General features: G+C 39.2%; 3 protein-coding genes across 7 annotated transcripts; 2 read left to right on the forward strand and 1 right to left on the reverse strand.

Annotated features, from left to right (window-relative positions):
- The first annotated feature begins 3,963 nt into the window (after positions 1-3,963).
- LOC112172715 (probable beta-1,4-xylosyltransferase IRX10L) lies at positions 3,964-8,301 on the forward strand. 3 transcript variants are annotated; one of them, XM_024310175.2, is made up of 9 exons: positions 3,964-4,319; positions 4,434-4,795; positions 5,061-5,207; positions 5,335-5,399; positions 5,489-5,558; positions 6,459-6,677; positions 7,294-7,437; positions 7,521-7,656; positions 7,793-8,301. In XM_024310175.2, the coding sequence occupies exons 2-9, from the start codon at positions 4,436-4,438 to the stop codon at positions 8,020-8,022; spliced, it is 1,371 nt and encodes a 456-aa protein (XP_024165943.1). In that variant the 5' UTR covers positions 3,964-4,319; positions 4,434-4,435; the 3' UTR covers positions 8,023-8,301. The 3 variants fall into 3 exon arrangements, with proteins under 3 accessions (XP_024165943.1, XP_024165944.1, XP_024165945.1); XM_024310176.2 differs by having other exon boundaries at positions 3,964-4,287; XM_024310177.2 differs by lacking the exon at positions 3,964-4,319 and having other exon boundaries at positions 4,374-4,795.
- A 351-nt stretch (positions 8,302-8,652) lies between these two features.
- On the forward strand, positions 8,653-10,277 carry LOC112174624 (psbP domain-containing protein 4, chloroplastic). Of its 2 annotated transcripts, none has more exons than XM_024312427.2 (5): positions 8,653-9,142; positions 9,269-9,372; positions 9,543-9,654; positions 9,745-9,972; positions 10,073-10,277. In XM_024312427.2, exons 1-5 carry the CDS (start codon positions 8,821-8,823, stop codon positions 10,135-10,137), a joined length of 831 nt encoding a protein of 276 aa, XP_024168195.1. In that variant the 5' UTR covers positions 8,653-8,820; the 3' UTR covers positions 10,138-10,277. The 2 variants fall into 2 exon arrangements, with proteins under 2 accessions (XP_024168195.1, XP_024168196.1); XM_024312428.2 differs by having other exon boundaries at positions 9,001-9,142; positions 9,265-9,372.
- Positions 10,278-10,300: 23 nt separating this feature from the next.
- On the reverse strand, positions 10,301-13,320 carry LOC112174623 (pentatricopeptide repeat-containing protein At3g21470). 2 transcript variants are annotated; one of them, XM_040509510.1, is made up of 2 exons: positions 13,093-13,320; positions 10,301-12,113 (listed from the first exon to the last, which is right to left on the reverse strand). In XM_040509510.1, exon 2 carries the CDS (start codon positions 11,874-11,876, stop codon positions 10,566-10,568), a length of 1,311 nt encoding a protein of 436 aa, XP_040365444.1. In that variant the 5' UTR covers positions 11,877-12,113; positions 13,093-13,320; the 3' UTR covers positions 10,301-10,565. The 2 variants fall into 2 exon arrangements, with proteins under 2 accessions (XP_040365444.1, XP_024168194.1); XM_024312426.2 differs by lacking the exon at positions 13,093-13,320 and adding an exon at positions 12,338-12,421.
- Positions 13,321-16,661: the final 3,341 nt, after the last annotated feature.

Genomic DNA, 16,661 nt, shown 5'->3' on the forward strand with positions numbered 1-16,661 from the left:
GAATAGAAATAGGGAAAGTTAAGAAAGAATTTGGAAATTTTGGAAAGGATATTATGTTTAATTTGGTGATCAATTATGGTCAAGGAATCGAGTTTAAATTGATTAGATTATCGAACGATCCTTGTGAAGGTGAAGGTTAAAGATTAAGCGTGGACGTTAAATTATAAGGGAAGTTCCGTATTCAAGAATGTAAATTTCAAGTTGAAGAGTGAGTTTTGTTTTATAGAATGAATACTAATTTTCTCAAAGGAAGGAGTTTTGATCTTGAGATTGTTTCCGCTTTAAGGTTAATGATTATGTCCATTTATTACAGGACGTACTGAGCCCTCGAGCAAGGAGGACACGGGTAGGCAGCAGGTTTAGCTGCGGGACTACTAGTGAGTGGACTTTTATTTTATTTAAACAATGCATGCAGCATGGAAATAAGTTTTCAGTTGGTTTATTATTTTGAGAAAATATGATTTTGTGGAAAGTAAAGGATTTAAAAAGAAAGCAGTTGACAAGGAGGCCAGTTTTGGCGCATGCGTATCTTACCTAGTTGGCAGTCCCTTCTAGGTAATAGTCTGGTTGGCAGTCCCTTCCAGACGACAGCTCGATTGGCAGTCCCATCCGATACGTCATCTGGTTGGCAGTCCCTTCCAGATGATATGAGGTAGTTAGTCGGCAGTCCCGTCTACTACCTGTGGCTAGTTGGCAGTCCCAACTAACCACCGCCTCCTATTCCGGTTGGCAGTCCCTTTCGATGCGTCATCTGATGGCAGTCCCTCCCAGATGGCATGAGATGCCTAGGAAGCAGTCCTTCCTAGTCATCAAATGATTTTCTTGGAAAAAAGATTGAGTTGGAATTTCATGGAGTCTCGCTGCATGATGGTTTTGTTAAAAAGAGAAATGGGGAAGCATTCCATTAATTGTTTCAGATTTTGTTTCGGTTTCGTCCACTCACTCTAATGGCTTTTATATGTTTTCCCCTGGGCCCTTCGTTTTCAAATCCTCAGATTTCAGATTTGCCGAGATCGCGTCCAGGCTCTAGAGACTTTGGAAATCAGCGCTTCCGTTTTTGTCTGTAGGTTATTACTTAACCTACCTTGTATGATATCGGCTTAGTTATTAATGTTGCTCTGATAACCCTTTTTAAATTTGATGGATGTTGTTGTTCGGATTGTTGTTGCTTACGGAGGTTATGTTGGGATTTGTACATTCCGAATGTATATGGAATTGTAGGTTGAGTAGAAGTTAAAGTTTTAATCATGTCCAGGTTTGTGAATTTTTGAGTAGCCCATATTTAGGGGTGGTTCTGCCGAATTTTCGGTAGGATTTCGCTTAACGTGGGCCTTGCAGGCTCGTATCCAGGTAATTGGGGTGATTCCTGGGTCGGGTCCTGTCATGGCATCTTCTTATGTCAGCGAAAGTATGTGTTGGATCTCTTGGTAGAGACAGGTATGTTGGATTGTTCTCCAATTGACACTCCAATCGAGCAAAATCACAAACTAGCAGAATATCCTGATCAGGTTCCAACTGATAAACCAAGATACCAAAGGTTAGTAGGAGGCCTGATATATTTGTCACACACTAGACCTGTTGTTGCTTATGCAGTTAGTGTTGTGAGTCAGTTTATGCATAATCCAAGTGAACGGCATATGGAGGCAGTGGTGAGAATCTTGAGGTACTTAAAGTCAGCACCAGGAAAATGTTTAATGTTTTCTAAATGTCAGAACCTTGATGTTAGTGGATATACAGATGCAGATTGGTCCGGTTCTATCACAGATAGGAAGTCTACATCTGGGTACTTCACCTTTGTGGGTGGAAACCTTGTTACTTGGAGAAGTAAGAAGCAAAAGGTTGTTGCAAGGTCAAGTGCTGAAGCTGAATATAGAGGTATGGCACATGGAGTGTGTGAACTTATGTGGCTACTGAATTTACTTCGAGATTTGGGTTTTAAGCCTAAGTCAGCAATGCAATTGTATTGTGATAACAAATCAGCTATTGACATATCACATAATCCTGTACAACATGACCGAACAAAACATGTGGAAGTTGATCGACACTTCATTAAGGAAAAGATGAATGCAAAGTTAATCTCCTTTCCTTTTGTTCCAACCGAGGAGCAATTAATTAGCGGATATACTTACCAAAACTGTATCTAGCAAATTGTTCCATGACTCACTAGGCAAGTTGGGTCTTCGTGACATTTATGCCCCAACTTGAGGGGGAGTGTTGACTTGTGAGTCATGTTGTGTAAAACAAGTTTGCTTGCATATAATCTTGTAGAAGAAGGAAACTTGGATGACAAGTATTGAGAATATATACATCCCACATGGGAAAAATGGGACCTTGCCTATGGGTTTATAAGGATTTGGGCCACTCCATCCATTGCCAATTGGTTTTGGATGTGAACCCCAGATTACTTTATCATGGTATCAGAGCGGGTTATCCCATGTGTGAATGCTTAACAGCCACACGGGCTCCACGTCACCCAATATAAGTTGTCCATGTGTATGGCTTGAAAATTCGCCACACGTGCGGGGGCGTGTTGAGATTATAGATCCCACATGGGAAAAATGGGACCTTGCCTATGAGTTTATAAGGATTTGGGTCACTCCATCCATTGCCAATTTGTAGAACACAACCATTACTCAAGAAGGCATTAGAGTAAGCACTGTGATATCCAACATTAGACACGGTAGGTGAACAAGTATAGCCGTGAGGTAATGTCATACTATTTTGGGCAACCATAGTAGTTAAAGAGGATAAAGACAATGCCTTGTTCTGTAACTCAATCTCAAATTCAGCAGAGAGCAATAAAGACCTGACTTCATCCTTGGTTATATCATGTTTTCCTCTGATAATTTGTCTAGTAGGACCATATTCAATAGGGAGTCCAGCAAGAATCAAATACTTAACATCTTGATCATTCATTGCAACTCCTGCTGCAGCTAATTTGTCTCTCATATATTTAAAACGCAACAAGTACTTGTCTATTGAATCAAATCCTTTTTGAATGTTCTGTAATGCAACCTTTAATTTCATAATATGCGGTTCAGAAACAATAGCATATCTTTGCTTGAGAGTAAGCCATACCTCCATAGATGTTTGACAACCGATTACCAGAGTTAAAGCATCTGCAGAAAGCGTGGTTGTAAGCATGGAGATAAGTAAACTATCTTGTTCCATCCATCTTTCTCGAGCAGCAGAATTGTTGGTGAGAGAGCCATCATCACCAACAAGAAATTGGGGTGGACAAAGATGAGAACCATCAACAAACTTCAAGAGACCATGACCTCTGAGGTGATGTTTCATCTGATAGGCCCAGGTTGGGTAATTTGTTTCGTCCAAATGAACAGAGATGGTGTTGTAGGTTTGAGTGGAGAACGCCATTTTTCTTCAAATCTTGTACTGAAAGAATGGAACTTGATGAATTTGAGTAGTACAGACGGCTACACAAGGCAGCCCCAAACGCTCAACAGTACGAGCAACACAAACAACTATAGATCGAATAGCCCCAAATCTTGATTCACGAACAGATTTTCACAAATCAAGAACAAAGCAGAGTAGATCTGCAAGTAGAGAGATTTCTTTTTGACTGGTAATTTGATGATTCTAAAGGGTAGTTTCTTGTTGGTTTTGCTTGATTTCTTGAACAATATCGGTTTTCTACTAGTAATTGAACAAGGAAAACGAAGAACAAAGAAAGAAGAGGAGAAACTTAGGGTTTTGATCGGAGTTGCAGCGGAGAATCTTTGAAGAATTGAAGTTGCAGCGGAGAACTTGATGAAGGATCGAAGGTCAGGCCACCATGGGCTTTACCATGTGAACCCCAGATTACTTTATCAACAAGTACACTCGGAGAACAAGTTTACTTGGAGATCAAGATGTGTAATGTAGTAGTGTATGACTTGTATATATAACCCCATTTACACTATTGAATCAATACGAGAAAATTCATCACTCACAAATATCTCTTCCTTTCCATTTCATATTTTGACCGACAGTTATGGACATCTAATTTGCTTCACTTTTTTTTTGTACAAGGTAATAGAGAATATCGGTTTTGCCTGAAACTGAGATACTCAGACGGACATTTGCTTCAGAATCTGGGTTTAATTCAAACTTTGATTCAAATACATGCAAATCTGGGAGCATGGAAGACGTTCTCCAAATCAAGTAATCAACTGTTAGATCAATATTCATAACTGATATCAATGTAGGTCAGATCAACATTGACAACTGACATCCTCCGCGGTTGGGCCACAAGAGGTCTCTGCCAAAATATTCATGACTGATATCAATGTACGTCGGATCAATATCCTCGCAGGCTTAACGTGTGTAAATCAATTGACACCCCGTTATAATCAATTGACATAGTTTTGTTCCCTTTTAATATGTAAAATATATATATTTTTTTCTACATCTGATTCCGTCTTCCTCACCGGCAGTCATGCTGGGAAGCGTAAACAGCAAAGCCCGACCATATAGCGGACAGCCTCTGTGCACCCGCGAGCACCAGATCGGAGCCCTCCTCCTCCTCTTGGTAGCCACCACCGTCTTCTTCACCAAGCTCCTCGAACGCTCCTCACTCCCCTGCTCCTTCTTCACCCCCGTCACCGCTTCACGCAGCGCCGTCCACGTCACCAATGCCGGAGACCTCTTGTGGCCCCACCGCGGGTACGGCCCCGTCGTCGACCTCAAGATTTACGTCTACGACGAGCGCGAGATCGACGGCCTCAAGGCCTTGATGTCCGGCAGGGATGGCGCCATTGACTCCACCTCTTGCTTGAGAGGCCAGTGGGGCACTCAGGTAAAAAAAAAGCATTTGTTGTCTTGCTAGTTCGATCAACTGCGGTAATCAGTTACTTCCTGCAACTATGGAGGAATTGCATGTTGTTTGTTTTTACTGTTTAGTTCATTTGAGGATTAATTAGTGCTCTTTGCTTGGAACTGTTACATTTCATAGCAAGATTTAAATTGGTTTCGAGGTCTGAGGTTTTGCTGAGGATGTTGTTAAATGGAGAAAAAGAAAACTAAATCTCGAAATGATGAGGAGAAATTTTGTTTGAATTTAGGTGAAAATACACAGGCTACTGCAAGAATCGAGATTCCGAACGAGGAAGAAAGAGGAAGCAGACCTGTTTTTTGTGCCGGCGTATGCAAGATGTGTTCGAATGTTGGGTGGTCTTAATGATATAGAGATTAACCAGACATATGTGAAGGTAAAGTCATTGCGGTTTTTTTTTTTGAAATATAAGTCTTGGGTGTCTGTTGTTCTTGCTTTGCATCCAGTGTTTTGCTTATAGAGTAATAGGTTGTTTGTCATGCTCACACGTTCAATACTTACAGGTGTTGAGTCAAATGCCGTATTTCAGGCGATCTGGTGGTCGTGATCATATTTTTGTATTTCCAAGGTAAACTTTGATCTTCATAAATTATGCTTTCTCCTAACTTTGCCAGAAGTTTTTGTTATTGATGCTCACTTTCATGCTTTACTATGCAGTGGAGCTGGTGCTCATTTATTTATGTCGTGGGCAAAATTCATCAATCGTTCCATTATTCTTACCCCCGAGGTATTTACTTATTCCAGCATGTATTTTCTGCTTTAGTTATTTACAAATTTGAAAATACAATGGTTTACGTAGATACCATCTTTGTACAGTTGTAGATAATAGTTACTAGAATAATGTGAGATGGTATTACAGTTCTTAAAATAAATAAAGTTTATTCTAGATAACTTCAAGTCAAGGGATATTAACATCTCCAACACTTGCTTGAATGGGAAATAAATTGTATTCTTCCGGTGAGTACAGAGGTTACTATAACATCTCAAATACAATATAACTTACCAAATAGAGCTAAGTGAAAGAAATAGCATATTTCAAACAATTTGGGCTGCAGCATGGCTTATGTTCCCAATGAAAATATACAATTGATAGAATAGAGGTTGTTGACACTTATAGACACACACTTTACTATTTTTTAGATAAGTCATGTTTTCTAGTTAGATGTCTTGTATGTTATATTACCTGATTGTGATTCTAGATCATATATTCAAACAAGAGTTGAATGATTTTGGTCCAGATTCCTGATTGAGTATGACATTAACATATTAGACTATCAAGACAAGCAGTCTCTCTCCCTCTCTCCCCCATGTATTTTGTATGTTTTATTAGAAGAAGGATGTGCCTGAATGATGTAATGAAAAGAATGAAAATTATTCTATGCACTGAAAAGAAATGAAATCTTGGACTTCTGCCATTTCATTCTCTCTTCTTCTTCTTCTTCTTCTTGTTCTTTGTTTATGGCTTGAAAGTTTTTGGGACAGTTTGTTTTTTTCATATTTCAATTAGTTTGGTAGTGGCCTTCATTTGTAGATTTTAACATGTTCTGCTGTAAGAATTTAGTTTGGCACAGATAATTGTTTAGAGGGAATAATGACATAAACATAGTAAACTCATATGTTAGTGCAGGGTGACCGGACTGATAAGAAAGATACAAGTGCCTTTAATACGTGGAAAGATATCATCATTCCTGGGAATGTTGATGATGGGATGACTACAAATGGTGCCACCCTGGTCCGCCCTTTGCCACTGTCGAAGCGGAAGTATCTTGCTAACTATTTAGGTCGTGCACAAGGAAAGGCTGGCCGCCTCAAGTTGATAGAGCTTTCTCAGAAATTTCCAGATAAGGTACACTTTATTTCCTTGTAAGTGACTGAAGGAGGTTATCTCATCTGTGGAATTTATCATTGTCATCCACATTCCAGCTTTAATGTGGAGTTTAGTTTGATCATGAAGCTTAAGATTATTATGATGTTTTACTTACACCGGATGTTTTCTGTGGACAAATAAAATATGCTTCTTATTGAAAACTTTCAAAGCAGAGGAGCATGATTGATGCGCCTCAATAGGTGTAACTTATAAGTACAAACATTTTCTTTGTAATGTTTGAAACTGTTATGCTGGAATATCAGATACTGTTGAGGGCAAGAAATATGACCTTCGATTTCATATCTAAGTTCTAACCATTCTTCGATCCTGTTGGTGCTCGGGTTTTTACTTCAGATTAAAGGCATTGATGTTAAGCTGTGATTTAATTACAGCACTTGCATTTTGTCAACGACCTGGTCCTTTTCTTGTTGCTGATATTCATAATTATATGTACTATTTTATGAAGTAGGATTCCGTTTCCTTATTAAATCACTGATACCATGTTATATCATTTTGGTTTTGTCTCATTCGACACATTCAATGTTAGTTCATGAAGTAGGAATACCTTTAATTCGTGTACTGATGTTTTGAACAGTTGGAATCTCCAGAGTTGAAGTTCAGTGGCCCTGATAAATTGGGAAAGATAGAGTATTTCGAACACCTGCGCAACGCCAAGTTCTGCCTGGCTCCACGTGGGGAGTCATCTTGGACTCTTCGTTTTTATGAGTCTTTCTTTGTGGTTTCTCTCTCTCTCTCTCTCATGTGTATATATTCATATATTATACCAGTACTGAAGAAATAATTTTTGTGGTTCTGCTACAGGAGTGCGTCCCAGTGATATTATCGGATGAAGTAGAACTTCCTTTCCAGAATGTTGTTGATTACACCCAGATATCAATTAAGTGGCCGTCAACTCGAATAGGTCCCGAGCTTTTGCAGTATCTAGAGTCAATATCAGGTGAAATGCAGAATTCCATTCACATCTTGGTTTGGTTACTGTATACTATAGCATCTTTCCAAAGAATGGGTTATAGTTTTCAGCATATGAACTTTTGTGTTCTGTGTCTTGGTTGTTGACTTTTTCTTTCCCACAGATGAAATCATAGAGGGAATGATAAGCCGTGGTAGACAAGTAAGATGTTTATGGGCCTATGCTTCAGAATCAGCTTCATGTTCTGCAATGCATGCAATTCTTTGGGAACTTCAGAGAAAAGTCAGGTTGTTTCATCAATCAACTGAAACATTCTGGCTGCACGACAGATCTATTGTAAATAGAGACTTGGTCAAGCTTTCTGATTGGAGGCCTCCAATGCCCTTGCCTTGAGTATGCAACATTAGGGCCCCCTTTTATACTTTCTTTATCCATTTCCAAAGTTCATATTTGCGCTCATCTTTTCCTTTTTCAACAGTCCTAATTTTTGTTGTATATTGTTTATTGATATTCTTTTCATTCTTAGTGATATAATTTCCAGGGTTTCCCATGTTGTAATTGTAGAACATCTTTGAGCAAATGATATTGCAGATGTAAATGTAGAACATCTCTGAGAAAATGATATTGCAGAATATATTTAAACTATACTGAATTTTTTTGAGGTCTGCCTAATTTTCAATGTTTTATCTTTTTGTTACTTTGTCTATCAGGCTCGTCTAAATGTCTAATGGGGCTCCGTAGGCACAACTCGATTTTATTCTTTTTTCTTTCATTAAACGTTATTTGCATTCGATTTTCGAATTTGGACCTAGGGTAATTACTGAAAAGAAGCAAAAAAATTTGACGACAAATATGTCAGCTGATTTTCATGGTCTCCAGTGAAAAATGACTTGTTCTTTCCTTATGGTAGTCAAATTGACCCCGGAGCTATCACAATCCACAACTGATATGAAATGCCACGTGTTCAGTTTTGAAGCAATGAAAATATTGAAGGCAAAATTGTGCACCACAAATGCTCAAGAAGCCGAAGCTTTGAGAACCTCAAACTTCTACAACATTCTTTCACAAACACTTCTTCAGTTCTTGTTCCTAAATTACTAGAAAAAACTGACACAACAGCTTCTGCTCTTGAATCCTGTATATATCACAGCAAGTCTCATTTCTGTTCTGCTTGCAAGAGTGGTAGAGGAGATGAGAGCAGCCTTGTTTACCAGCTGCAGCTTTGCCTGGACTTATCAGCCAAAAGCAATCCCCTCCCACAATTTGCTTGTTCAATCTTCACTCGAACATGGAGCTTGCAGCACAAAATCCGAAGCGAGTTCAAGAGAAAGCGGTTTGGTTAATGGAGAAGCTGAGAAAGTCTCTGGGATTTTGAAGAGAAGATCAGTGGTGCTGTCTGGAGCTTCATTGGTTTCCTCTGCAGTGTTGGGTTTTCCAGGAGAGGGTTTGGCCGTGATTAAACAGGGTCTTCTAGCAGGAAGGATTCCCGGTCTGTCCGAACCAGATGAACAAGGTTGGTATCGTTCAATCCCTTCATGTATTAAACTCTACTGAAAGAATTGGAACCCTTCAAATTACATTTGCTTTTGCTTTATAGCGTATATGGTCTCCTTCATTGGGTAAGTGTATGCTTAGACAGGTTGGAGGACATACCGCAGACCAGATGAGAAGTCCGGAGGGCACGGTGTTGGTTGGAGCCCTATCATCCCTTATATCTTCTCTGTTCCTCAAGATTGGGAAGAGGTGATAATCTTATCCACCGTGTCAAAAGCATATATTTGTACATGATATTTGTGCTGCTAAACCACATAAAAAGATCTGAGTTTTCCTTGTCACGCATCTTTTTCAAACTAGAGTATGTAAGCAGCCCTCATTTTACATACCTGTCTATTTTACCATTTACCATGGAGCAGGTTCCAGTATCAATAGCTGATCTTGGTGGTACAGAGATCGACCTGAGATTTGGCAGCGCCAAGGAGGGACGCCTGTCGGTCATTGTTGCTCCTGTTCTGAGATTTGCAGATAGTGAGTTTTGACACAATGTGATGCATGCCTGTTTTACTACGTAACCCAATCTCTAGATATTGGTAGCTTAACTTTAGTTGTTACGCACAGATCTTGATGGAGATGCAACAATTGAAAAAATTGGCCGTCCAGAGACGGTGATCAATGCATTTGGACCAGAAGTTATAGGGGAGAATGTGGAAGGGAAGGTAATGAGCATAAATGTTGTTCAAGATTCTGGAAGAACATATTACCAGTATGAGTTGGAGCCACCTCATGTTCTGATCACAGCAACTGCAGCAGGGAATCGCCTGTACTTGTTTAATGTAACTGGAAGTGGTAAGCGTACTATCTACTTTGACATGCTTTAGTATAAAAGAAATGACTAAATGATACCCATAACTTGAGACAGTAACTAAACTTGCTTTGGATTTTGTAGGTCTTCAATGGAAGAGGCATTACAAAGAGTTGAAGAAGATAGCAGACTCCTTTCGGGTAGTCTGAGTTTTTGTAAGACGAGATAGGAAAATTTAAATGTTGTTTTGTTTTCATACTTGTACTATACAACGAGGAAAAGAATGCAAGTCTGTGTAGTGCCATTCCAGTTATACTCAATGCCTATACATCCCAAATTGACTGCTTCACTTTTGCTTATATTAAACAACTGTTGAGCCTGACATTCTGCGGAATTCAATTCCCAGCACACCATCTCTTTCATCAGCAAATCCCATCTAATTGTACTTTTACATGGTGTGTAAACCAGGATGGAAGCCTTTCTCTTATGCCATCATAGTGCTTAGTGGCTTTACTACTATACCATGCCACCAACAGTTTTATGGTAGAGTTGTGCTCACAGCTCACTGATTGGAATTAGTAATTGGTCTACAGTCTACTCAACACAGAGCATGATTTACCCTGAGAAGGCATCCATGCTATGCGCCGCAGGGCATAAATGCACTGTGAGCAGGTGTCTTTTGAAAGCCTACGTTTACCAAGTCCATTCTCGTCCTCTCAGCCTTCTCCCATCTATCAGAAGCAGCATAAATATTTGACAGAAGCACATAATGTGAATTATCGCCCGACTGATTGTCTGAATTTTGGGTGCTAATATCCTTGGCTACCTGTTCTGTCATTTCCATATCCATATAAATCCGGCAAGCTCCAAGCACAGCCCCCCAAACCATGTCATTGGGTTTCATGGGCATACTTTTCACTAAAGCGTAAGCTTCTCTTAACCTTCCAGCCCGTCCCAAAAGGTCAACTAAGCACCCATAATGCTTAATTCCTGCTTCCAAACCATATTTCTTCTGCATCTTGGAGAAAAGTTCCATGCCTTCATCTACTAAACCTCCATGCGCACAAGCTGACAGAACAGAAAGAAAGGTTATCTCATCAGGCTTTTCATTTGAATCCTCCATTCTGCTAAACAATTCAAGAGCCTCCTTGCACTGTCCATGAATAGCCATGCTTGAAATCATAGCATTCCAACAAGCACTGTTCCTCTCAGCCATCTCATCAAAGACCAACCTTGCATTGATCAAGTCGCCACATTTTGCATACATGTCTACAAGTGCATTGAGAACAATCTGATTGAGCTTTATCCTTTTATGACTCAACATGTTGTGTATATCCTTGCCAACATCTAATAGCCCAGACTGAGCACATGCAGATAACACACTCACAACAGTGAATTCATCTGGCTCAAAGCCTTGGGCTTGCATGTTCTCAAACGCTTTCAAAGCTTCCCCGCAAAACCCATTTTGCGCATATCCAGATATCATCGAATTCCAATTCACCAAGTTCCGGACTGGGATTCTATCGAAAACGATCCTAGCCTCCTCAACATCACCTAACTTGCAATACCCAGAAATCATTGACGACCAAACAAAGTGATTGCGCCGGGGCATTGCCTCGAAAACTTGCCTCGCCATCTCCATCTGCCCGTTGCTACAATACCCATCAACCATCACAGTCCACGTAATCACATTCTTCAACTCCAGTGGAACCTGATCAAAAAACCGCCTAGCGCTAACAGTATCTCCAGTCCTTGCAAACCCGGTGATCATCTCAGCCCAAGTCACATACGTCCGCACTGACATCTCCTCAAACAAAACCAACGCAGATGCTGCATCCCCATTTCTCCAGTACCCACCAATCATGGCATTCCAACTTACCACATTTCTCTGAGGCATATAATCAAACACTTTCCGGGACTCAGAAACGTCCCCGCATTTCGCATACATGTCAACCAATGAGGTGCCAACCAATACATCACAATGCACACCAGCCTTGACACACTCTGCGTGCACCGATTTCCCGTGGTTTATTGAGGAAAGAGCAGCACAAGCCTTGAGAATCAAGGGGAGCACACCCCAACTGTAGATGCCTTGCCGACGAATTTGGGTGTAGACGAGGAGAGCTTGTGTAGGTGATCCTTGAGAGAGGTGATTCCGAATAAGCACAGGCAGAGCCAGGATTTCCTAATTCAAAGATATTAGAAACAGTGAGCAAAGCATATCTTACTAGTGTCTCAAAATTAGAAACATGTCATGAGTACTAGTATCATGGTTCATGTACACGAATAAAATAGGCATTTAATTAAGTTCCCAAAATTTTGGAGACTTTGTGGAGAGGTCTATTGTTTTCTTTTGCACAGAAATTAATCCGTCCCAGTACTTAATAGAGAGAGAGAGAGGATAAGTACCCAAACTCAGAAAACAGATCAATCCCAGTTACTTAATAGAGAGACACAAAGACCCAAGTACCCAAACCCAGAGATGGAGAGGAGGAAATGAAAAGATTAAGATATATATATATATATATATATATATATATATATATAGAGAGAGAGAGAGAGAGATGAAAGATATCAGAAACATGAAATCTTACGGGTCTTCCTAAATGTACCCGGCAAATTTCTATCTAGACCCAGCAAATCAATTTACACCTAATAAAAAATAGAATTTATAATTACACCCACCATCTTTTCCAACAATGCCCTTATTTTCAATTAAACCCAGCAAAACTCATACCTAGAAAATCTCACCTGCCAACTTTATCGAACAGTTGCAATCTTTGGATTGCATTGCATGCCCTTGTATCACTCTTTCCTGTTCAACTTTCTAGAAAATCTTTTAAGGATTACGTCGTACTTGGTTGCAGCTTATCCCTGATTGAATTCTCTATTGTCTGCTTACATGCGCCGCTTGCTTGGGCTATTTTAACCCTTGAAGAAATTATAAAGGAAAGTGAAACAACATAACAACGTAACAACGTAAACACAGTGAACTACTGGGTACAAATAGAAAAAAGAGTTTTACACTTTATGGTTTCTTTTGTTATTATGTTTATTTATCATGACTATTATTGTCATTTCGTATGAGGATATAAATGTATTTTCATACAAAATTGATTTGCTGGGTCTAGATAAAAATTTGCTTTAGAAATACCTAATCTTACCTCTTAGGACTTTGTCGAAAAAGAGACTTGAGAGAGTAGAGGCTAGAGCAACTGAGCAAGCAAGCGTCTTATTTTTCCGAAATCTGGAGCGAACGTCGTATGGAGCGTTGAGAACGAGAGATTGAAGGAGGGGCGGGGGTGGAAAGTGCTGAATTGTTTAACCATAAAATTGAGAATTTGAAGGACGAGTAAAACTGAGATCCCCGCCTGGATCATCACAAGGAGGACTTGAATCAAACATGCAATCCCTTAAGAAAATTATTCTTTTTTTTTTTTGGCCTTTCTTGCCAAATGGATGGATATTATTTTAAACTGTGGGGCCGGCGTGTGACAAAAAAAGGTTTTATCATGGTTATTGTGCTGTGGCCAGAGCATGTTTCTACTAGGGATTTTTCCTGGGAAGTTGGTTGTTCAAAATATACACACACATGAAAGCCACAACATCTTGAATGCAAACCTTCTACATCAAGTCAAACATTAATCAAACAACATATTTTACTCAACAAAAAATAAAAATGACAAAGCAATGAATTTGCAAGATCAAGTGTGCCTATAAATATCAAAGATTTAACCTCGATCACTATAAGATTTAATCTCTTATTTCTAATAGAGTAACAACCTCCTCACTAAAACAAACTTGACTTCAAACTGTGCAGGGGCATGTTCAGCTACTTACTCTTGCTCTTCATCAACTGCTTGCTCTTCAATATCAATAATCAACTCATCAACTTGAAGAATTTGAGGATCTATTGGTTGATCTTCATTTTCTTCATGTTGAGTGGTTGTGTAAATGACAACAAAAGTAGGGATGACTAGAAGGGTGTGATAAATACAGCAGATGATGTGCTTGAACACATTCATAAGCAATGGATACCAAGGAGTCAGAGTTATAAGTATAGGGAAGACAAAGCAGAAGATAGATGCTGGTAACATGATTGAGGCCAGCAACAAGATGCAAAAAGGACCAGAGAAATCCCCGACTCGAAAATGGATTGATCGGGCCGTGAGACGAAGTTTGAAAGAGGTAAAGAGGAAGAGCAGCAAGATAATGGCAAGAAACAGATATGCCAGTTTCATAAAGGGGTGACGATTTTGGGGGAAGATGCCCAGTTCTAAGGCATAATCACCTGACTCTGTGTCTTGGGAGGTTAGGAAGAGAAGAGTGAGGTTTATGAGCAGTGGAATTGCGTACCTCAAATCTATCAAACAATCCATCTTTCTCTTTCGATTACACCGTTGAACTAGGTTGGAGGAGGCCTAGGCATGATGCATGTCTACTATATATAGAGTGCTACGGTGTCATGTAACCATGCAGGATCGTGGAAATGGGAACCGGAAAGTGCTCACATGCTATTATATAATATAATGTTAACTCAAATATTCAATTGAGGATGCATGATGTGACATTTAGCCATTTTAGCATGGAAGATTCCTTCAGAGTGAGTTTTCTTTTAGAGAGAGTCAACACATCTGAGTTTTCTTCTGGACATCTAGTGAGTTTTCTTCTAGAGAGAGTCACATCTGAGTTTCTTTGTGAGTTTTCTTTTAGAGAGAGTCACATCTGAGTTTCTTTGTGAGTTTTCTTTTAGAGATCTGAGTTTCTTTGTGAATTTTCTTTTAGAGAGAGTCACATCTGAGTTTCTTTGTGAGTTTTCTTTTAGAGATCTGAGTTTCTTTGTGAATTTTCTTTTAGAGAGAGTCACATCTGAGTTTCTTTGTGAGTTTTCTTTTAGAGAGAGTCAACACATCTGAGTTTTCTTTTAGACATCTAGTGAGTTTTCTTTTAGACATGTAGTGAGTCACATCTGAGTTTTTTTTTTTTTTTTTTTTTTTAAGAGCTATGTAATCCCGCTAAGCAATTGAAAACAGCAGAAAAACAGACACAAGGCCCAATTGTCGCCTAAGTTTGTTTGATTCTATCTGTTCTTTTTACGATTACACCCTTCTCTCCACTTTTTTATTTTGAGTGTTTCTACCCTCTCTTTTTTTACCTCTTTCTCTCGCTATCTTCTGCACTCTCCGTTTGCAAGCATCCAAATGTAAAATAATTACACTTGTATAATAATAGAATACCTCCAAGCATGCAATTATCATCTTATACCTTAAAAGATAGAATCAATCAAGTTTTGTTAAAGTCTACATAGAGAACAGGGTTTTGCAATCCCATTATACTTTCTGGTGCCGCAGATCTCCATATGAGCCTTCCAATCATATTGCACTGCGTATTTGTTGGAGCATTGTTCACACCTCCACTTCTCGCTGTGCTCTTCGCAAAACTTGCTTTATGATTCCCGTGATATCATACACGCAAAGCTTAATAGCCATAACAGTTTTTGACGCTAAAACAATGACCTCAATGTTAATTAATCAGATTAACAAGGAATTATTTTGATTAGCATATATTAAAGAGCTTATGGTGCCTACGCCGGGAAGGTTTAGATGGTTGATTTGTTGGCTACTTGGAACTTGGAGGGGGATGACTGTGGTTTTTTGTTTTGTTTGGTGTGAGGGTAAAAGAAGAAAGAAAAAATTCAAAAATGCTGTGAGGTAAATGTTAATAATGGAGATATGAAAGAAGCACCCAGTTAATTTTTATTTTTATTCAAGAAAATAAAATGCATTAATTGAAATTTATAATACATCAAATTTTAGTTCATCGAACAATCAACTCAAAATATTGAATATAGCAAATAAAAACGCATTTTTAGTATGCACTGCCTTATTACATTCATTTTTGTTTTCAACTGAAGGAATCAAAGTATTAATATGACCCTAGCTGAAGGTTAGATAGTACAAGAGACGGTACTTATTTTAAACATTTTTGCGCTAAGAGCCAGTGTATACCTAAGCAAAGACACTTCGGCTTCATAAGCAATCTAGATTACTTACTACCCAACACTGAGCATGTAATTGTAGTACGATGACTAGTAAATACTTCTATCTTCTATAAAGGCTTATAGAATAGCTCTTACTGGTATAGACTAGAAGAAAATTAATAAGCAACTAGACAAATACGAACTTCTTCCCCTTAGAGTTGGAGCACTCAGCAGCCTTGAGTTGGGAAAAGCCCAAGCTCAAGCCCATGGTAATCACGCCCGCAATCAAGCCCAATTGAAAGGGCCCAAGCCTAACAAAAGACGAGGGTCTCTCTTGTTGCTCACAAACCCGCACCTTAGACTCATCTCCTTCATTACTGACATCAGATCCTCAAATGCTAACCCTGTCGACTTGTCATACCACTGCTAGTCGTCAAAATATAAACGCCGCCAAACAATAGCTTCCTCGATCAAGCAACCAAATCCGAGTAAGCAGTGTCCAAGAGACGCATGTTAGCAGCAGTGGATTCGCAAAATAAGCATTTTTAACAGAATAATTGATGGAAGTACTAGGGGGCTAACACATAGATAAAATAGGTACCACTAGACTCCTAAAAAATTTGTAGGTACTAAAAAGTGCATCTCGTGATAGTTTGGATATCATTTGAGAGTTTTAACCTAAAAATAATAAAAGATGAGAGAACAAAATGAATTAGAGCATGGGATGGAGTGGAGAGTATCCAAATTGGCAAC

Source organism: Rosa chinensis, chromosome 6 (genome assembly GCF_002994745.2).
Source record: "Rosa chinensis cultivar Old Blush chromosome 6, RchiOBHm-V2, whole genome shotgun sequence".
Taxonomy (NCBI): domain Eukaryota; kingdom Viridiplantae; phylum Streptophyta; class Magnoliopsida; order Rosales; family Rosaceae; genus Rosa; species Rosa chinensis.